This window comes from Myotis daubentonii, chromosome 4, assembly GCF_963259705.1.
Source record: "Myotis daubentonii chromosome 4, mMyoDau2.1, whole genome shotgun sequence".
Lineage (NCBI taxonomy): Eukaryota > Metazoa > Chordata > Mammalia > Chiroptera > Vespertilionidae > Myotis > Myotis daubentonii.
In genome coordinates this window covers 11,757,794-11,782,813 of record NC_081843.1, presented here as the reverse complement: position 1 = coordinate 11,782,813, position 25,020 = coordinate 11,757,794, and the positions used below count along the sequence as shown (strand labels likewise).

The 25,020-nt window shown below is 50.8% G+C and overlaps 1 protein-coding gene across 6 annotated transcripts in view; it reads left to right on the top strand.

Moving 5' to 3' along the window:
- The window catches only part of KATNIP (katanin interacting protein), a 207,708-nt gene that overhangs the window by 99,900 nt on the left and 82,788 nt on the right, over positions 1-25,020 (top strand). For all 6 annotated transcript variants that reach the window (XM_059692465.1, XM_059692463.1, XM_059692464.1 and 3 more), the window contains one exon: positions 17,653-17,920. In XM_059692465.1, coding sequence (XP_059548448.1) covers positions 17,653-17,920 — 268 coding nt within the window. The remainder of the gene's footprint in view (positions 1-17,652; positions 17,921-25,020) is intronic.

Genomic DNA, 25,020 nt, shown 5'->3' with positions numbered 1-25,020 from the left:
GCTCGTTTGGAAAAGCTGAGTGGGGTGGTATGTGTGCCGGTTTCCTGATTGTGCTATTGTGCTGTGGTCACGCGGGTGTTACCACGGGGGAAACTGGCTGCAGCGTACATGAGATCTGCGTGTATTGTTCTTACAAATGGTGCGTGAAATACACAGCCAGCTCAAAATAGAAAGTACTAAAGTAAAAAATAAATGAAACAAGCCCAGATGCCCAGGTCCTACCATCAGAGGTCCTGGTTCTCAGCCTGGCTGTGGCTCAGGCGTTGTACCTTGCGTGAAGCACCCCACGTGACGATAATTTGTAGCAGTATTTGCAGCAGTTCAAGGAGAAGATAGGGCTGTGGACCTCAAGGCTTCAGATGCACAGGAATCACTAAGGGCATTGGTTTAAAAGGCATATTTTAGGTCTAATGTTTAAGCTACCAGAATTTGTACCTTTAACCAAAGAACTCCCGGTGATTCTGAACCAGAGGCCTGACGAGTCGAGTCCAGTTCAAATGGAAGCAGTTTTGGAGATAATTTGGATGTTGTGGCTTGGATTTGGGACTAGAAAAGAGATTTAAAAATTCAAAGTTAAAATCTCACCTACACTATACAATCAAGGTAAAAATAAAGTAAAAAAACCCCAAAATAAAACAACAAAAATCCACTGAGGTTTACAAAAGCCAGGAGGGGATGGGAGAGGTTCTGCCCTTGTCTTTAGATTCATATCCTGCACTCTGGAATCTTGGGTGGGAGATGGCACTTAAAAGAATAGAAAATGAAAGATACAAAAACATAATAGCTCTAGACAGCATCTCCTGTGTTACAGATCAATTTCTATCCAGATATTGACTATTAGTGTCAAGAAAAGACTAAATTATATGCAACATACTTTTTTTTTTAATTTTTTTTTATTTTTATTTTTTTATTGCTTAAAGTATTACAAAGGGTATTACATATGTATCCATTTTATCCCACCACCCTAGACAGTCCCCTAGCCTCCCCTATCACCCAGTGTCTTATGTCCATTGGTTATGCTTATATGCATGCATACAAGTCCTTTAGTTGATCTCTTACCCCCCTACCTCCTGCCCCCCAACCCTCCCCGGCCTTCCCGCTGCAGTTTGACAATCTGCAACATACTTTTTTAAGAAAGCAAGGAAGTCTTAATATCTTTTAAAAATATTTTCATGGAAAATTATTTTATTTAGGTTTTGACTATTTAAAGATGTTAATTTTAGATAAATAGAAAATTAATTTTGTGTTATTATATGAAGACATTATTAAATCAAGGAAATGAATATGAACCCTTCATTTTTTTTTCACTTTGGTCACATTAAAAATATATTTCAACTTGAGAAAAAAAATAATCCAGAGAAAACGGGCCTGTAGGAGAGGATTCTTACTAGTTATGACTTGAAAAAATTATGCTCAAATTCAAGATAAGGATAGAAACATAGTGATGAGTGGAAGAGTGTGTGACCAAATGGCGAGGGCCCAGACCCGTGCCTGCAAGGACCAGGCTTCAACTCACAATGTGTATCGTTGACTGGCCTGGTGTTGTGCTGTGGTCATGATTATTGCTGTTTTATTTTGAATCAAAAACTTACTCTGAGCATGCTCCCTCCTGTTTGCTCTGTTCCTTACCACTCTCTGTGGGTGACTCTGAGACTCACATTGCTGGTTTACGTCTTCTGGAGATGTTGGAGCTTGTCACTCGTGTTTTAGGGAGTAAAAAGAACAGGTGCCTAAGTCTCGCAGGCCTGGAGCTTTTCCGTAAACTCTGTGAGTCACTCTCAGAGGCACCATTGCCTCCCCTTTGACAAAAAGGGGCAGATTAGGTATTTCCTGTGCTTGTCAGCTCTGAAATTGTAAATCCTAGGTTGAGTTTATAGGCAACCCTATTTCTGATTACAAAATCCATAGGAGTAGAATATTCAGTCCCCACTCGTCCAAGGACTCCTGTAGCTCATTTATAAGTTACACTAGGGGCCCGGTGCACGAAATTCGTGCACTGGGTGTGTGTGTGTGGGGGGGGGGGGGTGTCCCTCAGCCCAGCCTGCCCCCTCTCACATACTGGGAGCCTTCAGACATTGACCCCCATCACCCTCCAATTGCAGGATCGGCCCCTTGCCCAGGCCTGATGCCTCCGCCAGAGGTGTCAGGCTTGGACAGGGGACCCCCATCTCCCCCTGATCACTGGCTCTGGCCCCTGCCCAGGCCTGAGGCCTCTGGCCCAGGAATCATGCCTGGGCAGGGGACCCCCATCTCCCTCTGATCGCTTGCTCCACCCCCCGCCCAAGCCTGACACCTCTGACCCAGGCTTCAGGCCTAGGCAAGGGGACCATCATATCCCCCCAATCCCCGGCTCCGCCCCCCGCCCAGGCCTGATGCCTCGGCCAGAGGAGTTGACCCTCATCACCCTCCGATCACCAATCACCGGATCGGCCCCTTGACCAGGCCTGAGGCCTCCGGCAGAGGTGTCAGGCCTGGGCAGGGGACCCCCAGCTCGCCGCGGTTGCAGGCTCCGCCCCTGCCCAGGCCTAACACCTCTGGCCTAGGCGTCCAGCCCGGGCAGCGGGGACCCGCAGCTGCAGCGGCCCCGCGATCGTGGGCTCCGCTTTAGGCCCAGGCAAGGGACCCCTAGCTCCCGGGACTGCCAGCTTCGACCATGCCCAGCTCCCATCGCTGGCTCCACCCCTACTTCCTGCTATCACTGGCCAGGGTGGAAAAGGCACCTGATTCTCCGATCATGGCTGGGGGGCAGGGCAAAGGCAGCCCCAGGGCCGCCTTTGCCCTGCCCCCCAGCTCTTAGCTCCCCCCTGGGTTTCTGTTCACTGTCAGTGGCAGGGGGCTTCTTCCTGCTTTCCCTTTCGCCTCCCTGCATTGTGCCTACATATGCAAATTAACCGCCATCTTGTTGGCAGTTAACTGCCAATCTTAGTTGGCAGTTAATTTGCATATAGCCCTGATTAGCCAATGAAAAGGGTATCGTCGTACGCCAATTACCATTTTTCTCTTTTATTAGATAGGATATGTGGGGTTTGAAATAGCCTCTCTCTACCCTAGATCTAAGCTTCATATTGGCAGAGATGTGTGCTGTCTCTTTGCCTGCTCTGTCTCTGGTCCTTGGAAAAGTGCTTGGCATAGAGTTAGTGTGCAAATAAATCTTTGTTAAGCAAGCGGATTGAATAATTGAGTGAATCAATGAGTGAGGTGTGGTGTAGATGTTGATTCGGCACCCTGGGCAGCCCACACAAGCTGAGTTCAGTCATCACATCACTGAATTATAATTACAGTGACAGTATTTTCCAAACTGTGAATCAGGAAACATAACCTGACAAATAATTTTTTTGCTGCTTGGGGTAGAAGAATCAGTTTGAGAAATGGAGTTTGGGTCCTGGGATATTGGGATCACTGCACACGGTGCCAATTAAGATGGATATTTTCAGCGACACGAGCAAGGCCGGAGGGATGACAAACACAGCCCTGGCATCGAGTGCCGGGGACGCCGGGAAGAGTCTTGACACAGCTTGGCTGACTCATCATGGGGAGACGGGCACTGTGGTACGAAGCTATCTGGTTTTAAGAGAAGCCAAGTATCTGGGTTTCTTTGTGTTCAATTTCTCCGCCTTTTTTTTTTTAATGTTGGTAAAAAATTCACAATTTTCTGTGGACCAAAGATAGAAAATGGCCAGATTTGGCTTTCAGACCATCAGCTTGAAACTTCTGGTTCAATGAAAGCCTTGTTGGTTCCCGACAAGAGGAGGTCTTTCTCCTTCCCAGTGGCACGTTATTAGCCCCTCTGTACCCAGAGCCATCAAGGGCGTGGTGCCCTGAATGCACCCAGAGATGCCCAGTTGGACAGCTCGGATTGAAGGACAGCCTGGCTGATGGCTTTAGGAGTGCTCTGGGCAGGAGAGGCAGACAGCACAAGGAATAATTCAGTGATATGCATGAATGATTCATGTGGAACGATGCTGAACAAGCACTAAATGCCCATGAAAGGCAGGTCCGGAGGGAGAGATGTGGTGATCCTTTCACCCAATAGAGCGCTTCTGTAAGTGAAGCTCTCGGGTGGTATCTGACTTACTACAGCATCTTTTTTAATCCTAATAAAAATAAAGAATGACCTGTGAATCAATATTGGGATAAATAATGTCTTTTATTTCTTACATTTATTGGCTATATGGAATATCTTAGGTACTTTTACATAATTTTTCATAATTTTGTATAACACCTAATACATGAGTGCTTTCGCATTAGGAAAGAGTCAAACAATTCAGAAATAAACTGAATAGAATATGAAAAGCTCTTTCCATCTATCCAGTCAAACTGTGCCCAGCTTTTGATTGAGTACATATACTTTGTTTATTTTGTTTTTAACATGTTTTTATTGATTTCAGAGAGAGGAAGGGAGAGGGAGAGAGATAGAAACATCAGTGATGAGAGAGAATCATCAATTGGCTGCCTCCTGCACGCCCCATACTGAGGATCAAGCCCACAACCCAGACATGTGCCCTGACCGGGAATCAAACACTGACCTCCTGGTTCGTAGGTTGATGCTCAACCACTGAGCCACTCAGGCTGGGCTGCTTTTTTTAAATTTTATTTTGTCATTCATTCATTTCTTATTTTCTATTTCAGTTCATTTCTACTTTTATCTTGATTCTTCTGTAAACTTTTTGGTTTAATTTATTGCTTTGGTTCTATCCCACTCCCACTACACATCCTGGCTTCTTTTTTTAAAAATATATATATTTTATTGATTTTTTACAGAGAGGAAGGGAGAGAGATAGAGAGTTAGAAACATTGATGAGAGAGAAACATTGATCAGTTGCCTCCTGCACATCTCCTACTGGGGATGTGCCCACAACCCAGGTACATGCCCTTGACCGGAATCGAACCTAGGACCCTTCAGTCCGCAGGCCGACGCTCTATCCACTGAGCCAAATCGGTTTCGGCCATCCTGGCTTCTTAAGTTAAATGTTTAATTTATTTATATTCAGTCTTGTTTTCTAATATATCAGTGTTAAGACTATAAATTTTCCTCTGAACACTGCTTTGTTCTTATCCCACAAATTTGCTATTTATATAGTGTTTTCATTGTCATTTGTTTCTAATTTGTGATTTTAGGTTTTTTCCTCCTCTATTTATTTAGAAGAATTTTTTTACAAATGTTCTAAGTAAATAGTTTTTTTTTAAATCTATTTTTGTTTTATTTTGTGTTAATTTCTAGTTTTACTACTTTATGATCAGGGAATGGCTTGTTTGGTTTCAGAGAATGTGTTTTGGACATTTCTGAGGTTCTGTTTGTGGTCTACCAGATCATTTTTATAAATGCTCCATGGTATTTCAAGAGAATAATAATTCTCTTTTTGGTACAAAGTTCTCAATCTATCTATTAAGCCAAGCGATTCATTGAATTATTTACCCTGGTGAGTCTTAAAGTATGGTCCCAGACTACCCATAACAGAGTCACCTGGGCTGCTTATTAAAAATGTGAATTCTCATACCCCTCTCAGAGACACGGATTTGGATCTGGAATGCTCGGATTCTGCATTTCTCATAAGACTTCTGGGAAGTTCTCATGCTCATTAGCAAACCACTGCAATAGATCCTACTTAATTTTTCTCTGTTTAATCCAGTTGATTTCTGTGAACTTGTCAATTTTCCCTTATATTTCTTTGTTTTTGCTTTATATATTTAAAATCTGTCATATAGTTAAAATTTCTAGTAGATAGTGCCTTTTATTCATATGAATATATTAGTGTCATTATCTTTGTCCCATTTAAAATAGTAGATGGACCGTTTCAATATGAAGGCTTGTGTCTTTCTTTAGCACTGGAAAATAATAATAATAATAATATTATTACTAATATTATTACGAATTCGTGCATGGGTGGGTCCCTTGGCCTGGCCGGCGATCTGGGCCGATTGGGTGGGCTGGCCTGCCAGGGGGAGGGACCGAGGGAGATTGGCCTCAGCAGCAAGCTAACCATTGGCCAATTCTGTGAGGAATCGGGCTCCCTCCTCCCTCCTGTCTGGGTCCGGGGTGCAGGTGAACCAGATTCGGGGCTGTGAGAGCCCCAGCAGCAAGGTCTGGATCAGTGTGCGTCATAGCTACCGGCAGTTGTCAGGTCGCTCCCGTCATTCGGTTGTTAACGGTCGCTTAGGCTTTTATATATATAGATCATCACTGTCTTCCATTGTTTCTGTTCTGTCCTCTGGAGCATCTGGTGGACAAATGTTGGCTCAGATCTGTCTTTGCAAGTGACTTAATTTTTCTTTCAAACTTCCTTTTTGTCTTTTTGTACTGTGTTTTTATAAAATTGTTTGGCTTGATTTTGATTGAGCTTTTAAGATCTCTAGTGGTTTCTTTTTCATGGATGAAAGGTCCTCTTAAATCTCCCCAGGGATATGAATGTCCTGTGTTGTAAAGTCTTCCTCTATACTATTAACTCTCTTTCTTTGGGTATTTGTTCTTTTATTCATTTGGTGGCTATCAGTCAGGGTGTTGATTTTTCCCAGATGTGTGCTCATTCTTGAGAATCCCACTTCCTCCGCTCATTCTGGTGATTGTGGAGTCGGGGCGTAACATGCTGTTGGAAGCTGTGCACCTTGTCTTCCCTCCAAGGCCTGGGAGCTCCTAGTCTGCCTTTGGGATGGTGATCTCCTGTGGGGGGCATTGTCCTGCCTTCTGGCTCAGTACCCACACTCTAGGCTTCAGTCGGTGGGTGAGCACCTCTGTACTTAATGCAGCCGGGAGCCAGCAGCCTTAAAAGTAGCCCCAACGAATGCCCTGTGATCTCTGTCTCTGTCTTTCAGGAATTCCTCAGAATTTCTAATCTGCCAGCAGCATTCTTTATTGTTTGGTCTCTATCTCACCATCCCCATTCCATTTTCTATAGCCAATCCCAGCTCTGGACAGGGAGGTGAGGCACTCGGGGCCTCACAGCCGGGTAACAGTCAGGCAGCTGAGTGTGCTGAGTCCATGTCCTTACTCTTACATCACGCCACTGCCTAAGACCAGGATGCTTTTTCTTCATAGAGATGGGATGGAAGAGACTGCTCCAAGGTCCTTCATAAATAAAGTTAGCTTTAAATGAAAAAGGTAGGGCTCAAGTCACTTTATTCTGGGAAATTTGTGATCTAGGAGCCAACGGGCATGAGGCATGGGCTGGTAAGCCCTCGGTTAGGTTCTTGATGCTCCTTCTACTTGTAATTTCTTCCAGAATGGCTGTCTTTGTTGCCAGATTATAAATTCCATGAGAACAAGGACTCTATCTGTCTGGTTCATTACTCTGTCCGAGTACTTAGCAGTCAGACCTGCTAATGGGGACAAATACATTCAGCAATAAACATTTGTTGAATAATGAATGAATGAAAGGAGAACAAGTTAGTCTATACCCCCTCAGTGCAGGGTGAAAATCCTTTCTGGGCCAGGCAGGTTAATATACATGAGTAAAATGGCTCATATAAGGCAATAGGAGCTAGTGGGGATTATTGCAACTAACAGTGCATGCCGGGCTAAAGGCACTCAGATCCCAATTTTATAAAACTGCCACCTAAATGAGAGACATTGCTGGGGGTTGGCAGGGAGGAGGGGTATTGGCTGCAGGCCAGTGACAGCTCCCTGGGGACTGCTGCTTCCTCTTGGGATAGTCAAAGTACCCGCTGCGCTTCATGCTCTAAACACTTGATCTTCTTGTGGGCAGAGTCAGTAGGATCTGAGAAACAGAGAAGAATGCTGTCATCTCACTTTTAAACTTGCTGTGAAAACCAGACCTCTGTAAGAGCAGTCCTGAAACATGGATTCACGGCTGTCATCTCGTTGTGTCCCTTCAGCAACCTTGTCAGCTTGTCAGGCCCCATCCCCACAGTAGAGGTGGGGCTTGAGCTCAGAGACTTGCTGGGGGACACAGAGCAGCTGGAGTGGGCCCAGAATCCAGGCCCTGAACTTACTTACACCTCGCTGTCCCCTTTCTGAGGGTAGTTAGAGGGTTAATGCTTCATCTACTAACAACCCACATTTAACACGTTAATGGCCTCAAGGCAGCTTTGTCCAAAGCTGTTACCAGCAGGTTTCATCAGTTCCATGCAAGACCTGGACAGTCACTGGGCCCTGACTTCCCTCCTGCTCAGAGACCTCTTGCTTCCAACATGCGAGTGCCAGAAAAGGAATAAATGTGGGCAGGTGGCAAAGAGCCTGGGTTTGGAGTCGGACAGTTATTCATCCCAACCGGCTCTGCTGTTGCTAGCCCTGTGACCTGGGGCTGTACTTAGGTGCCCTGGGCCTGTACTTAGGTGCCCTGGGCCTGTAAGAAAGGACACCGCTGGGGTGGTGAACAGCTGCCATGGGATAAGGTGTGGAGAGAGGTTAGCTTGGTAATTGGTGGCTGCTGCTGTTGGTGTTATAGTTATTATCACTGTTATCGCAAACAGCTTTATGGTTGCCCAGGTTGGCTCTTTCCCTGGCCCAGAAGAACGAGGCATGAGAGGCACGGATCCACTGGCCAGCGAACCCTGCTGCATTGCAGTCAGTGGCCGGCCCCGGCCCCCTCCCTGACCCCCTCCCCGGCCCCTTCCCCGAGCCCCTCCCTGGCTCTCCACCAGGGGTCCGACTTGTGTGCAGTCCCATCGTCCACTCCCTCCAGCACATTTCTGACCTGGGCTCCTTGCAGAGGGCTTTCTGTTGAAAGGGCTTTAACTTAACATTTAAACACTAAACATTGAAATTGCACATAACAAGGCTGTAAAGCAAAGCTATAAAGTTACTTTTCACAGAGAAATTTCTGGATGGCAGCTTCAAAGCAGCTGGTGGCGGCTGCAGCCCGCGGTCCCTTTGAAGTCTCAGCAAGTGGGCTTTTAGAGCCTGCACCCAGGTCCTCATCTTTCCGAAAGGAAGGGCTTTGAGCGCTTTCTCCAGGGCTTGTCGCTCCTTAGTTCGTCTCCCTCCGCCCGGGACAGAAGGTTCTAGACCACACGGGCATTATAAGGGCAGAGGTTCCTAAGGTTTGCCCCTCCGGTATGAGCAAACGTATTATTTTCTTTTGTGAAGAAGATGCCAGCCATGCAGAATTTAGGCTTCTTTTTAATGTATATTTTGTAAATACAATTATGGCATTTAAATTTGTATTAATTGAACAGAAGTAAAATCAAATTGGAAATGGGGAATTATTGAAATTGAAATTTATTACAAGAGATTTTTCTGAAAATATCTCACCAGTTTAACAAATTATGAAAGAAACATTGAGGTCAGAGTTGCCCATCTTTTTAAACTCTGTTTCTGTTCATGAGGGATTTGAATTGACTCACTGACTCGGAAAATGAGGCAGGGCTGTGCCACGCCGCCTGCCCTCTTCTGGTTTCCATTAGCTACGCTGAGGGCTTGGGTTTTGACATTGCAGTTTGCTCCGTGACGCACATGTGCACAGTTGTCTAGGATACTCCGTCTCTAACCAGCTTCCACGCCCACCACCAGGTCCGCACCCGCTGCTCCGGGCTGTGCTCTTTATTCTGATGGCACCGCCATCGTTTGGATTTTGTCATCCGGGAGGTTTTTTCTGAGACGGGCTCACGGGGGTTATATTTCCTGAGTTTCTTCCTGTTGGATTGGTGGCCTGTTGTTTTTAAGTCTGGACCACTCCACTGGATACACGAAGTCAGACTGTCACCTCCGGGGCTGGGTGCTGCTGCTCGCCGCGTCTGAGTCACTCCCTTGGGGACAGATGTGTTCCGGGCTGGGGACCCAGGGTCCTCCACTGCTGTCCCTCCTGCTACTGTGGGGAATGTATTTTTTTGCAAGAGTTGGGACAAGATCAACACTAATAAAAGAGAAAAATGGTAATTGGCGTACGAGCTACCCTTTTCATTGGCTAATCAGGGCTATATGCAAATTAACTGCCAACTAAGATTGGCAGTTAACTGCCAACAAGATGGCGGTTAATTTGCATATGTAGGCACAATGCAGGGAGGCGAAAGGGAAAGCAGGAAGAAGCCCCCTGCCACTGACAGTGATCAGAAACCCAGGGGGGAGCTAAGAGCTGGGGGGCAGGGCAAAGGCGGCCCTGTGGCCGCCTTTGCCCTGCCCCCCAGCCATGATCGGAGAATCAGGCGCCTTTGCCGCCCTGGCCAGTGATAGCAGGAAGTAGGGGTGGAGCCAGCGATGGGAGCTGGGCACGGTCGAAGCTGGCAGTCCCAGGAGCTAGGGGTCCCTTGCCTGGGCCTAAAGCGAAGCCCACGATCGTGGGGCCGCTGCAGCTGCGGGTCCCCGCTGCCCAGGCCGGACGCCTAGGCCAGAGGCATCAGGCCTGGGCTGGGGGCCGATCCTGCGATTGGAGGGTGATGGGGGTCAACGCCTGAGGGCTCCCAGTATGTGAGAGGGGGCAGGCTGGGCTGAGGGACACTCCCCCCCACACACACACCCAGTGCACGAATTTCGTGCACCGGGCCCCTAGTTTAAATATAAATGTAAATATATCATTATTTTCTAATTATAAAATTAGGAATCTACACTAATAAAAGACAAAGATGCTAATTGACCATACCTTCACTACACCCGAGCCATGCCCACCAGCCAATCAGAGCGACTATATGCAAATTAACCCAACCAATATGGCGGCCGGCAGCCACGGAGCTAGAGCAAGCAGGAGGCTTGGTTGCCCCGGCGATGGAGGAAGCCAAGCTTCCCGCCTGCTCTGGCTGGCTGTGGCCTATGCAAAAGGCAACAAAGTTTCAATTATAGAAGCTAAATAAATCCCAGATACCTGCTTCCAGCCAGCCTCCACTGGGAGCTTGGGTGGCTGGGGGCTGTGGCCAACCTGCAAACAGCCATCAGCCACTCACCCAGGATGACCATACCCTCATGGGGTAAGGGTCCCTGCTGGGGGGCTTGGCCAGCCTGCAAACAGCCATCAGCCCCTCACCCAGGCTGGCCAGGCACCCCAGTAGGGACCCCTACCCTGAAGGGGCTGTGGCCAGCCTGCAAACAGCCATCAGCCCCTCGCCCGGGCTTTCCAGGCACCCCAGCGGTGACCCTCACCCTAAAGGGACTGTGGCCAGCCTGCAGACTGCCATCAGCCCCTCACCCAGGCTGGCCAGGCACCCCAGGGGTGACCCCCACCCTGAAGGGGGTGTGGCTAGTCTGAAAACGGCCCTCAGCCCTTCACCCAGGCTGGCCAGGAACCCCAGCGGGACCCCCACCCTGATCTGGGACACCTTCAGGGCAAACCAGCCGGCCCCCACCCATTCACCAGGCCTCTATCCTGTATAATAAAAGGGTAATGTGCAAATTGACCCTAACAGCAGAGTGACTGGGAATCACTGGTCATTATGACACACACTGACCACCAGGGGGCAGACGCTCAATGCAGGAGCTGCCCCCTGGTGGTCAGTGTGCTCCCACAGGGGGAGCTCTGCTCAGCCACAAGCCTGGCTGATGGCTGCCAGTACAGTGGTGGTGGTGGGAGCCTCTCCCGCCTCCTCAGCAGCGCTAAGGATGTCCAACTGCAGCTAGGCCTGCACCCTGCTGGCACGTGGACATCCCCCGAGGGCTCCTGGGCTGCCAGAGGGATGTCTCACTGCCAGCTTAGGCCCAATACCCCAGGGAGCTGGCCTAAGCCAGCAGGTGTTTATTCCCCGAGGGGTCCCAGACTACAAGAGGGCACAGACCGGGCTGAAGGACCCTTCCGAGTGCACAAATTTTTGTGCACTGGGTCTCTAGGAGGCTTATAAGAAAAAATTAAGTAAAGCAAAGTAGGGAAGAAAGTCCCCATAATGTCACCCCCAGAGAGAACATTGTTAATAGTTTAATGATGATTTTTCCAGAGCTTTCTTATGCAGAGAAACTAATAATTATTTTTAAAATTGGGTTTATAATGACATGCTTCTCTTTCCTTAAATGTGTATCTTGCTATTTTTGAGAAAGTGGACACGATCTACCTCGTTCTCTGGAAGGGCTGCCCGAGGCTCTGTCAATGCCTGCCTATGATTAATTTAAGCACCTTTTACTGGTGAGCATTTGGGTCATTCTCTATTATAAAGATGCCCCAACAATGTCTATATACTTACGAGTGAAGGATACGTTTTTAGAGGGGCTTGGTCAAAGAGTATCTATATATATATATGTATGTACGCGCACGCGCGCGCGCGTGTGTGTGTGTGTGTGTATGGTTAATTTCCAGTCAGTCATTTCTGTCATCTCTGCCTCCAAAATACATCTCAAAATGCATCTCCTGTTCCCACCTTCATCTTCCACCTGCTGCTGCAGCTGCAACTGTTCGCCCTGTCTCCACCCTAGCGCCAACTTGGTATCCAAGCACCATAGTGATCTGTAGAAACAGAAATCAGATCACGTTCTGTTTCTGCTTAGCACTTTTCAGTGGCCTCTTCATGTCCATAAAGCAAAGTCCAGACTTTACCCTGAGGCCTACAAAGCCATGCCCTGGGTGACCCCTGCTCCCTGCCCTCCCTTCACTGGATGTGCATTGACCACCCTCAGGTCACTTCCACCTGCTGGCCTTGGCTCTGCTGTCCCCCCTGCCTGACACACTGGGCCTCAGACACTCACTGGGAGGCTCTTTGTCCCCCAGCCTCCCCTGGCCAGCTTTCCTCAGGCTCCCTCCGCCCACCCACTCTCCGCCCGTCTCCAGTCAGTCCCTTTCCTCACAGTCCTGGCCACATCTGGAACGCTGTCTCTTTATGTTTAGGCAGCGGTTGCTTGCGGCTTTGCTACCTTATTCCCCATCACCCATCAGCGCCCAGCGCAGCACCGCAGCATGCCTGCATGAACGGTCCATTAACAATGGCACTTGCCACATCGCCTCCCGGTTGACAGGGCCATGGCAATGCAGGAGAGTCAGTTTCACACTTGGGTAATCCAGAGGGAGCAGGAGCAGTGGCTGAGGGCACAAGGCCCGGCTCTGCCATTCAATCACTCTAGCAGGTGCAGTGGTTCTCAACCTTCCTGATGCCGCGACCCTTTAATCCAGTTCCTCATGTTGTGACCCCCAACCACAAAATTATTTTCGTTGCTACTTCATAACTGTAATTTTGCTACTGTTATGAATCGTAATGTAAACATCTGATATGCAGGATGTATTTTCATTGTTCGCGACCCACAGGTTGAGAACCGCTGGCTTAGAGGCTCTAGGCCTCAGTTCTCCAGTTAGGGGGGGACTCCAAAAATTCAGTCACTTAAAATGTGGGGTTGCAACATTGTGATGATGCTGAAGAGGCTGCAGGGAGCCTGCTCAGCTGGCCATGAGTTCGAGAATCCTAATGTCCTAAATCCTCCCTGGAGCTGGCTATGCTGGGGGCTCACTCTGCCTTGGACAACAGAGAGGATGACTGTGGGCCCTGGGATGACTGGGATTTCCTGGACAGTGGCAGCAGTCTCCCAACGAGGAGTGTCCCAGCTAGCTGGCGTCCATTTCATTGCTTTGTTCCACAGTAACCTGCGAGCATATCGGGGCTCCAGAGAGAGGCTTGCCCCTGCTGTCTCACCTGGCCTTGCATCCACCCGTGCAGAACCTAGAACTGAAGCTGTTAAACTTCAGGTCACCCAGGAACTCATTTTCCCTGTGGAGGAGCAGGAAATCCTTTGACCTCCCCACTGCCGTCAGACGTTGAAGACATGAGCCATGACCTCAGTCTGGCTTCCAGGAAGGTTGCATGGACCACCTCAATGCCCTCAGCCAGAAGGCCTTGTTACTGTCTTTTTTAATGCTGTTCATGAATATGTGCCCACTTTAGTGCACGGCTTTTCAGCCTCACCACTAGACACTGGGCCCGGTAGTTCTTCGTCGTGGGCCACTGTCCTGTACATTCTAGGATGTTCACCAGCATCTCTGGCCTCTACCCACTAGATGCCACTGGCATTCCCTTTGCCCTGCTGTGATCCAAAACTTCTCTAGTCATTGCCACATATGCTCTGGGCGGCAAAATCATCCACGATTCAGACCACTACTTATTAAACAATTCTGTGAGGCAGGGATTTGTTAACCCATTTTTATGGATGGAAAATGCAGATTGGAGAATTAGTAATGTGTTAAGGGTCTCATCACTATGCCATCTCCAAGGCACATGGGTCCTCTCCACCCTTCTTATGGCCACTATCTAGTCACCCACATAAAACAATCATTTAGAAAATATTTGTCATACACCTACTACATGCCAGGCAGCATTCTGTTTGCTCAGTAACTACCATGGTACTTGGTATTGGGCAGAATGGGAGGGAGAAGGTGTAAAAGATAGACAGCTCTGTTCATTTCCTATTGCTCCCGGACCACGAGAGGGTGCAGTCCGGGCTGAGGGACCCCTCCCTCCGAGTGCACGAATTTTGTGCACCGGGCCTCTAGTAATAATAATAATAAAAAGATGTCAGCAGACCTATATTCCTCTGGAAGCTGTAGAGGAGAATCCCTTTTCTCCTTCAAAGCCAGCAGTGTAACATCTTTCCTCCTCCCTGACCTCTGCTTCCATCCTTATATCTTCTCTTTCTGACTCTAATCCTCCTGCCTCCCTTTTACAAAGACCCTCCTGATTACATTAGGCCTATCTGGATAACCCAGGATAATCTCCCCCATCTCAAGATCCTTAATTTAATTACATCTGGGAAGTCCCTTTGTAACCGGACAACCAGGGGGTCTGGGCTGCCTGTCACTACTTGAGCCAATTCAGCAGAGACAGGGTTGAGTCATGTATGAACGTTTATTCCAATACTGCTGGAGGTTTGGGAGAGCAGCAGGTCATCCACAAAAATCTGGTCTGCACCTCCCTATAAGCCAGCTGCTTATATTGGGTTGAAGGACAAAGATCACATGGGGAAGTAGGCAAAAGTGTATTCCAAATGGGCAGTTTGCAGGTAATGCAGGATGGAGATTTGCAAAAGGCTGGGGGTCTTCAAAGGGCTGACGGCTCTGGTTTTTGCAACAAGGTTATTAATCTTTCTTTTTTTATATAAAGGAGATACATATGCATATTTAAATATATTTTTATTGATTTCAGAGAGGAAGGGAGAGGGAAAGAGAGAGAGAAACATGAGTGACAAGAGAGAATCATTGGTTGGCTGCCTCCTGCACCCTACTGGGGACTGAGCCCACAACCTGGGCATGTGCCCTTGATGGGAATGGAACCTGGGACCCTTCAGTCTGCAGGCTGAGGCTCTATCCACTGAGCAAAACTGGCTAGGGCAAGATTGTTAATCTTTCCATGATAATAAGCAGCTCCCAGATGGGGAGGATGGGCTGCATTTCCAGGTGAGCAACTCCCAACCAGGTTAGAATGTGCCTTCTTTACTCAGAACAAAACAGTCATGGTTAACAGAGTGTGATGAATATTTCTTACATTCTATTTCTGCCCTAACACCTTTGCCATGTACAGGGATATTCACCGGTCCCAGGGATTAGAATGTGGACATATTTGGGGGCCACTTATTCAGCCTACAACAGTCTTTCCTCTGCCCCCAAAGATTGATTTCCATCTTAAATACAAAATGCATTCATCCCAAGTTTCCCAGAAGCCTCAACGCATTACCATATCAACTCAAGTCCAAAATATGTCCAAGTCTCCTCTTTATCATCCAAATCAGGTATGGGTGAGATTCTGGGTGTAACCCATATTAGGTCCAAATTCCTCTCCATCTGTGTTCTTGTGAAACTGGAAAGCCAGTTATCTGCCCCTAAATGCAATGGTGGGTCGGGCACAGGAGAGCAGTTATAGCAATTCCCATCACAGTAGAGAGAAAATGAAAGGAGGAAAGATGGCACCAAACCCAAGCCGTCTTGAAATCCACTGGGCCAACTCCATGAGGTTTCAAGGCCCGAGAATAATTCTGTGTGGCTCAGGGCTCCCTCCTCTGGGCCCGTGGCTCCACTCTTGGAATCATCCTTCCTCTTTCCTGAAGGGTAAATGTACTTCAGCGAAGTCGTGTTATCAACCTGTTTCCTGCCTGTAGAATTTTGGGTGTCTGACAGCCTTCTCTTATTTTCTCCTCTCTCTCTCTCATTCGGTTCTAGCTGGCAGTGTTTCTGCTGGATGACATTTTCAGAAACCATGTGGGTCTCCTTGTATGCCTCTAGAATTCATTCCATTAGACAACAAGTTCCTTCATAGATTTTCCCTGGATAATCCCATCTCTACTCCTGGCGCCGGCTGAGATAGCTAAGGGGATCCACAAGCCCATGTCTGATCTCTTCAAAGAGCCCTCCGTGTGATTGAATGCTCTAAACTTTGGTTCCTCTGCAATATTAGCCAAAGGTTGTTGAGTCACACCCTTGGTTTTCTCTCCAGAGCATGCTTTTTGACAGGGAATCTCCTAATTTAATGTCTTTTTCAACCCAGATAGAATGAGAGTTTCCCAAATCATCATATCCCTTTTTACTTAATAATTTTCCCCTCAGACTGTCTCTTTCCTCTCACAGTTTTTCCTATGCAGCAAGAAGAAACCAGACTGCATCTTCAACACTTGGTTTGGAAATCTCTTCAGCTAAATATCCAAGCCCATCATTTACAGAGTTTCACTTACCACATAATGTAGGACACAATTCCGCTGCGATCCTGCCACCGTATAACAGATTCCCTCTCCTGTAGCTCCCAATAGCGTGCTCCTCCCTTCCCCACCAGCGGCACGTTAATGTGCATGTTTGTCACTGGTCTGTGTAGGATTGTTTTTCTAAGACAATCAGTTTTCCACGCAGTGCTTCTCACTTCCTCAGAGCCCTCACTGAGCCATGGGGCCAGGGATTGGGACTTGGACATCTTTGGGGAGTCATATTAGCCTACCCCAGCCACTGTTAGCCACCAAACCTTTATTCATTCCTTTCCTTTTCTCCCACGTCTGTTAGATGCTATGCTGGCTCCAGGGGTGGTCTAGCTAGGCTAACCAAACATACTGGTTTGCCCAAATAGTCCATTTTACATTTTTTCTCCCAGTGTAAATGTAGTAATATTCTTTTTCAAAAGTATCCTGGCTTTGTTGATAAATTTTTTGATCACTCCTGTCTTAATTCTTGGCCTTAAAATTGTAAATCTGCAATCTTGTGAGACAGAACACATTAAAAAATTGTCAAGCAGTAATAGCTAAGCACTAAATATTGTGACATTTAGGTGCTTCTAAACATCCTCCAGTACACAGGACAGGCCCCACAACCGTGCACCAGACATTAGCCATCTGGAATTTCAGGCTCATCTGGAGCCTTGGGATTTCATACTCAGATACAGTCCCTGGGCCCGCAGCACCAGCATTGCCTTGTTAGAAATGCAAATTCTCAGCTCTGTCCAGAACCCACAAAAGCAGGAACTGTGGGCAGGACCCCACAATCTGTTTTAACAAGCCCCAAACGAAACCATCTCTCTCTCACACACTCACACACATGTACACACACGCGTGCACACACATACATGCACGTGTGCATGCACACACATTCTTAGTGGCATGCCAGGCATGTGAACAGCACAGTAAATACTGTAAACACTGTTCTGTTCAGAGTTGCTTGTGTGTCCCTGCCTTTTGTTTTCTCGTCTTCAAAGTGATGACAACACATGGGTTGAGATGATTTGGGTAAATGTTAGTTTGGCGGGGAGAGCTCTTTGGTTCTAAAAATCTATTTCAGGTGATTTTTATCAAAGTGACATATTTCCTTTCTCACTTTTCTTGACCTTTGGCAGGAGCTAAGAAAAAGCCTAGAACTTAGTGTCAATCTACAAAGGAAGCAAAAGGACTGTTCCAGTGACGAGTATGACTCCATTGAAGAGGACGTGCCCTCTGAGCCCGAGCCTGAGGACCAGGCCCGGGGGAGCAGTCCCAGACATGGCACCCCTCTTTCCAGGGGGGACTCCGTGCAGGAGGATGTTCCTGACGAACAGGAGACGGCAGGACACCCTTCCCGGGGCCCAGACACCCTCGTGGTGCTGGAATTCAACCCGGCTTCCAAAGGTGAGCTCTGCCTTGTGTGGTGTTTCCTTGTCCTTGGTGTCTGGATCCAAGAGTCGGACTTGAGTTTCCAGCCACACTGTGAGTTCCGCTTGGATAGGCCGTCCCGCGGGCCAGGGAGCTGCATCAGTCAGGTCTCTGCGGGTTGCAAGAGGCAAAGGCCTCAGATGACACTGAAATTCCAGGTGGTACATGCCTGGCAGTGCGGGGGCTGCCTTGTGCATCTACACGCCAGCTGGGCCAAGCAAAAGGGACTGTGTTGGCTTGGAGAACTGATGATTCCAGGGCGTAGCAGGACTCATTTCTCTCCTTTCCTCTCCTCCTCCCTGCCCTTCCCTGCCTTCCCTCTTCTCCACTCCCCTCTCTTCTCTCCTTTGCCTTTCCCTCCTCTGTTCATTCCCTTCCTTCTCCTTCCCTTCCTCCCTCTCGCCTCCGCCCTCTTTGTCGTGTGTTGGTACAGTCCTCAGGTAGGCGCTCCGCATACAGACACAGAATTGAGACACTGCTTCTGATGGCTTTGCAACTCCATCAGCAAGTGGATTTTTCTTCCTAAAAGTTCCAGCAGAAGTCCCAGCCCTGGATTTGAAGCCCACATTGGGTCACATCTGAGCCAGTTACTGTGGCTCTGATGGGCCAGTCCAGCTATGGGTGTGGTTATCACCACCCAGACCACATGCACTAAGAACAGTTTCCAAAGGAAAATCAAGGCAGATCTGAAGACGGGGAGAGCATGCTGGGCAGACGGAAACCACAGCTGTCCACAGAGGAGGCTTTTCAGACAAGACCCGGGAAAGTAGAGTGAAACGCAGTGGGGCGCGGGCCGGGCCTGCCTGCTGCCGTCCTGTTCTCCACCTCGGCTGGCGGCTGGCGGCCTCTCCTGCTCCTCCTGCTGGGGTGCCCTATCAGGAACCAGATTTCAAGCCCAGCCAGGGGGGCAGCATGAGTGAAGCTAGGAAGAGAAATGGGGGATGTGTGAATCAGCCACTGTATTAGTTCACTCGGGCTGCCGTGACAGACCACAGGCCAGGGGGGACCACAGGCCAAGGAGACCACAGGCCAGGGGAACTACAGGCCAGGGGGGACCACAGGCCAGGGAGACCACAGGCCAGGGGGACTACAGGCCAAGGAGACCACAGGCCAGGGGGACTACAGGCCAGGGGGGACCACAGGCCGGGGAGACCACAGGCCGGGGGAACCACAGGCCGGGAGAACCACAGGCCGGGAGAACCACAGGCCGGGGAGACCACAGGCCAGGGGGACCACAGGCCAGGGGGACCACAGGCCAGGGGGACCACATGCCAGGGGGGACCACAGGCCGGGGGGACCACAGGCCAGGGAGGACCACAGGCCAGGGAGGACCACAGGCCAGGGGGGACCACATGCCAGGGGGGACCACAGGCCGGGGGGACCACAGGCCGGGGGGACCACAGGCCAGGGAGGACCACAGGCCAGGGAGGACCACATGCCAGGGGGGACCACAGGCCGGGGGGACCACAGGCCAGGGGGGACCACAGGCCGGGGGGGACCACAGGCCGAGGAGACCACAGGCCGGGGGGGACCACAGGCCGGGGGGACCACAGGCCAGGGGGGACCACAGGCCGGGGGGACCACAGGCCAGGGGGGACCACAGGCCGGGGGGACCACAGGCCAGGGAGGACCACAGGCCAGGGAGGACCACAGGCCAGGGGGGACCACAGGCCAGGGGGGACCACAGGCCGGGGGGACCACAGGCCAGGGAGGACCACAGGCCAGGGAGGACCACATGCCAGGGGGGACCACAGGCCAGGGGGGACCACAGGCCGGGGGGACCACAGGCCAGGGAGGACCACAGGCCAGGGAGGACCACAGGCCGGGGGAACCACAGGCAGGGGGGACTATAGTCCCGGGGGACCACAGGCCGGGGGGACTACAGTCCCGGGGGACCATAGGCCAAGGCAGGAACCTATTTTCTCCCAGTTCTGGAGGCTACAAGTCCAGTGTTGGCAGGGTTGGTTTCTTCTGAGGCCTCCCCTTGGCCGGACACGTCTGTCTTCTTGCTGTGTCTTCAAAGGCTGCCCTCTATGTGTGTCTTTGTCCTAATTTCCTTTTCTTATCAGGACGCCAGTCACAGGGATTGGTGCCCACCATGACTGACTTGTTTTACCTAAATTACCTCTTCAGAAACCCCATCTCCAAGCACAGTCACGTTCTGAGGTGCTGGGTGTTAGGACTTGAACATAGGAGTTTTGGGGGAACACAGTAACGGGCAGCCACACCCGGGGGTTGATGTCACCAGAGAGAACGCTTGTCCCTCAGACATGTGTCTCTCACCTGCAGCCCCCTCGTGGGCTGTTCCTTCAGACTAAGTCGCCACATCTCCTCTCCTCTCCCCTCTGAGCCCTGGCGCCGGGCTCCCTGCTTTCCCCTCAAGGCTTAGCTCAGAGGCCGCCCCCTCCGAGAAGCCTCCCTGCTTTCCCCTCAAGGCCGCCCCCTCCGAGAAGCCTCCCCGCTTTCCCCTCAAGGCTTAGCTCAGAGGCCCCCTCCGAGAAGCCTCCCTGCTTTCCCCTCAAGGCTTAGCTCAGAGGCCGCCCCCCCCCCCCCCCCCGAGAAGCCTTCTCTGCGCTCCCAGCACGGCCTACTCTTGGTGCCTCCTGTGCCCCCACAGCAGCAGCATGGCGCGGGGCTGGCTGACCCAGCTGTCTTTCTCCCCGGCCCTGTGAGCTCTGCTGGGGCACAGGCCTGCTCTTACCCTCCCCTGGCAACAGTCCAGCACTCAGAAAACCTTTGTCAGACAAATGAAGGAGCTGGGCCCACCTAAAGCCTCCTGATGCTTCTGTGTGCCCCACTGGGTATGTTGCTGAGGGAGGGGGAAAGGTGGAGAGGGGGGAGGGGGGACCTGTCAGGAGGCTGACCGAGCCCCCATCCTGGAAATGGGGCGGGCATGAGAGTCACTTCCAGGTGTGAGGACCAGCCCCGGAGGGAGAGCCGGTGGACCCTAGGCAGCGAGAGGGGTCCTGGGGATAGAACAAAGGGGGAACTTTACTTTCTTGACAGTTTACAGTTTTCACAATGAGATTGCTTGGCAGGCCCTGCATGGACCACGGTGATGTCTGTCTGTGAGCACAGAGGGGCCTGCTGTGTCCTCCTGCCACCCCACCTGCCCCTTTCATCAGCACCTCTTCCTGAGCCCCAGCAGGAGACAGATGCCCTGAGAGGAGCAGGAGGGAGGCCCAGGGCCTGTTCTCAGGTCTCTGCAGACCCCAACGTGGGGCTGGAGTCTGAACTAGCCCTAAGCTTGTACTCAGGGCCAGTCAGCCGGAACCTGGAGAGATGTGCTTGTTCTGGGCTGTTCGTTCGTTCGTTCATTCATTCACTGGACATACATCTTTCCCAGGCGGGGTGCTGGGACAGCTGGCCCAGTCCCTTTTCCTGCAGCTCTTCATCCTAGCAGGGAAAGCACAGAAATAGCAATTGCCAGTATTTCTCGAGTTCTTATTAACATGAACCAAGCACTACTCCTGGGGCTGTACATTTAGTCCTCCATCTAATCCTCACCACAACCCCGAGGAAAGCACCTGTTTCACAGACGGGGAAGCTGAAGCACGGAGCGGTCACGTAGCTTCCAAGGTCACAGCTAGGAGGGGCAGAGTGGGATCCAGTCTCCCGCACTCTGAGCCCAGAGCCGGCGCTCTTAATCGCTGGGCTAAACAAATAAACCAGATGGCTCCAAAGCGACAGCTGGGCCCGTAAGTCCCCCACCCCCTGGTTTTCCTTCTGAGTGTGAGACAAATGAGAGAGAGGCACGGGGCTCTGACACAAGGAGGGCGAATTATTGCCTTTCCTGCTGATAAGAGCTGGATGGGTGGCTATTTGGGACTGCCCCGAAGCAGGCAGACCCCTACCACACAGGTGTTGGCCGACTGGACCATGGCGACGTCATCCTGGCGGCAGGAGGCTGTGTGCCCTGAGAGCGGTGGGGCGGCCGGAAGAGGGAGGAGGGTTGAGCCCTGATGGCTTCCCGCCCCTGCTCCCATCCCATTTGTCCTTGTGAGTGGAGGCAGTGAGCGAGCAGCACCGAGAAGGGCAGAAGTTATTTTCCGATAACTGGGAAAGGAGAGGGCTGGGTTAGCTTAGGAATTCAGAGCCTTGAAGTTGTGAAGATGCTAAAACAGGCCACTGGTTGAGATGGGGGGACCACAGGCCTGTAGAGGAGAATCCCTTTTCTCCTTCAAAGCCAGCAGTGTAACATCTTTCCTCCTCCCTGACCTCTGCTTCCATCCTTATATCTTCTCTTTCTGACTCTAATCCTCCTGCCTCCCTTTTACAAAGACCCTCCTGATTACATCAGGCCTATCTGGATAATCCAGGATAATCTCCCCTATCTCAAGATCCTTAATTAGGGGCGTGTCAGCTGGGACAGGAATGAGGAGGAGGAAGCAGCCATGGGAACAGCATCCCATGCAGGGAACAGCAAGCACAGAGGGCTTGGAGAGGGAAGAGCGGGTGAACCCAAGGACAGAAGGAGCAGCAAGCACAGAGGGCTTGGAGAGGGAAGAGCGTGGTGAACCCAAGGACAGAGGGAACAGCAAGCACAGAGGGCTTGGAGGGGGAAGAGCGTGGTGAACCCAAGGACAGAGGGAACAGCAAGCACAGAGGGCTTGGAGGGGGAAGAGCGTGGTGAACCCAAGGACAGAAGGAGCAGCAAGCACAGAGGGCTTGGAGAGGGAAGAGCGGGTGTACCCCAGGATAGAAGAAGGGCCAGGGAGCATGGTACAGTTGAGGTCAGCAGTGACCCCAGGTCCTTTCCAAGAGTCTGGGTCCTTGGAGCCTGGGAAATATCCTTTCTAGACTTCTGATGGGTAAGGCAGACCCCCTGGCCACAGTGTCTGCAAGACTGTCTGTGGAGAGGAGGCGGACCGTAGATAGGGAATAAAGTGGTTAAGGGCAGGGCTCCGAGCCAGACAGGCCTGGTCAATGCTGGGTCATCGCTTGACCTTGAACAAATGGCTTGGCCTCAGAGCCCTGCTCTGTGATAGTATGTGCTAGTTTCCCATGGCTGCTGTAATCGATTGCCATAAACATGGAGGCTTCAAACAACACAATTTACTGTCTCACAGTCGTGTTGGTCAGAAATTCGATGTGAGTCTCACTGGGCTAAAATCAGTGTCGACAGCGCTGTGTTCCCTCCGGGGCTCCAGGGAAGGACCTGTTTCGGGCCTTTTCCAGCTTCCACGGGCCACCGCTTCCCTTGGCTCAGGCCCCTTCCTCCATCTTTAGAGCCAGCAACGTTGCCTGTCTGTGCCTTTCTTCCATAGTCACACCTCCCCTGGACCTCCTCTTCTGCTGCCCCTCCCGTGTGTGTGTGTGTGTGTGTGTGTGTGTATTGTTATTGTGGTAAAATATACGTAACGTGGAATCTACCATTTGCATCATTTGTAGGAGCAGCTTGCTGCTAAGGCACTCACGTTGTTGTGCAGTCATCACCACTGTCTTCAGAAGTTCTTCATCCCAAGCTGAACTGTTCCTCTTCCTCTTCCAGGCCCCCCCTGTGATCACAGTGTGTCCCCTGGGATAATCCGTGATGATCGCCTTATCTTAACGTGGCGGACTGGCCCGGCTCATTCTCCTTTGCCATGTAGCCTTACATGTTCACAGGTTCCAGGCTTGGACTTGGCCGTCTTTGGGGGCCATTATGCTCCCATGGTCTATCTGCTAGGATGGCTGGGGGGCAAATGAGACGTGTGTGCCAAGGACCTAACGGTGCCTGGGCTCTCAAGAGCCTGTCGCTCTTACCGTCATCAGCGTGTTTTCAGCACTTGGGGAGCCAGTATTGTGGGCATCTGCCCCTCTCCATGCCTTGTCTTGACCCATTGGACACTGGGTTGTCACACACTGGGCTGCCTTGGCACTGGATGTCAGGCCAACAGGGAGCAGCTACTGCAAAAGTGCAGAGAAACGCAGGCCCTTCTGAAGTCAAGAGGGGAGCGGGGAGGGGGGAGGGCAAGTCTGACCTACTCCACGTAGTCCCCAACATCTTCCCTGCACTCCCAAGACCCTGCGGGACCCTTGATCCTGGGACTCCCTCTCCTTGGGGCCACCATGAGCCCAGGACTTCCTCTGCTGGTACCGGTCGCTCCTCATTCAGTAGGTACTTTCCAGGTCTCCTGCCTTCCAGGCCAGGGGTCCAGCCTCCAGTGCCAACTCTTCCCCCTGCCTGTGCTTCATGCTGTTCAGCCACTGCCTCCCGCCTGGTGGTCCTGAGCATGCCCTCCCCCTGCTCCGACTCTGGGCTGGCTCTGAGGCCCTGGAGCCCTTTTCCCTAAACTTGAGCCATTTGCAAACCTTCTTCACAATTTTTTGCCATCTCCACAAGCCCCCTGTTCCAATGTTAGCTGTTATTTAACCAGGACCTTTCTTCTCTCCTTCCTACCCGCTTTCTTTTTCTTTTCTTTATAATTCTAGGATGGTTCCAGCAGTAATGCTCACGAAATCAAGGGTTGATATGTTGGTTACATTTTTCCCACACACATTCAAGCATATAACTGCTTAAAACATTGTTTGTCCACGTGGCATCTGGAATCATCTCCTGTCCCACCAGTGGTCCAGGTGCCCCGCTTTGGGTAACATTGACTCTAAAGTGTGGCCCATGGGCCCTTCACTGTCCACTCACCAGCCCAGGCCCCAGCCGCTCACCTGCCACATGCCTTCCAGCTGTCAGGCCTTCGCACTTGCTGTTCCCTCCCCAGCCTCGTGTCCCTGGTAACATCCTAGCCACCTGGGAGGGCCCTCCTCACTGTCTGCTGCACACCTGGCTGCCGTCCTGCAGACTGCGTGCCCTCATGCCCTGGTCCCGGAGCCCTCCGCCCGGCCCTGCTCGCTGCTCCGTCCAGCCATCCTTCCCTCGCAGGCTGTGATGTGTGCTTTGCTGCGTTCTTCCAGCTCTGGGGGCCTCGGTTGCACCTTATTTTACCTGCCATGCTGCCAGTTAAACCCAACACCTACTCGTAAATGCTAAAATTTGAGAGCCTGTGTGTGTCCTAGAATATTTCATTTATTTGCCAAAATGCATGGTGGTCTCAGCAAACTTGTTCCATTGTCTGTGTTATCCACATCTCTGATTCCAG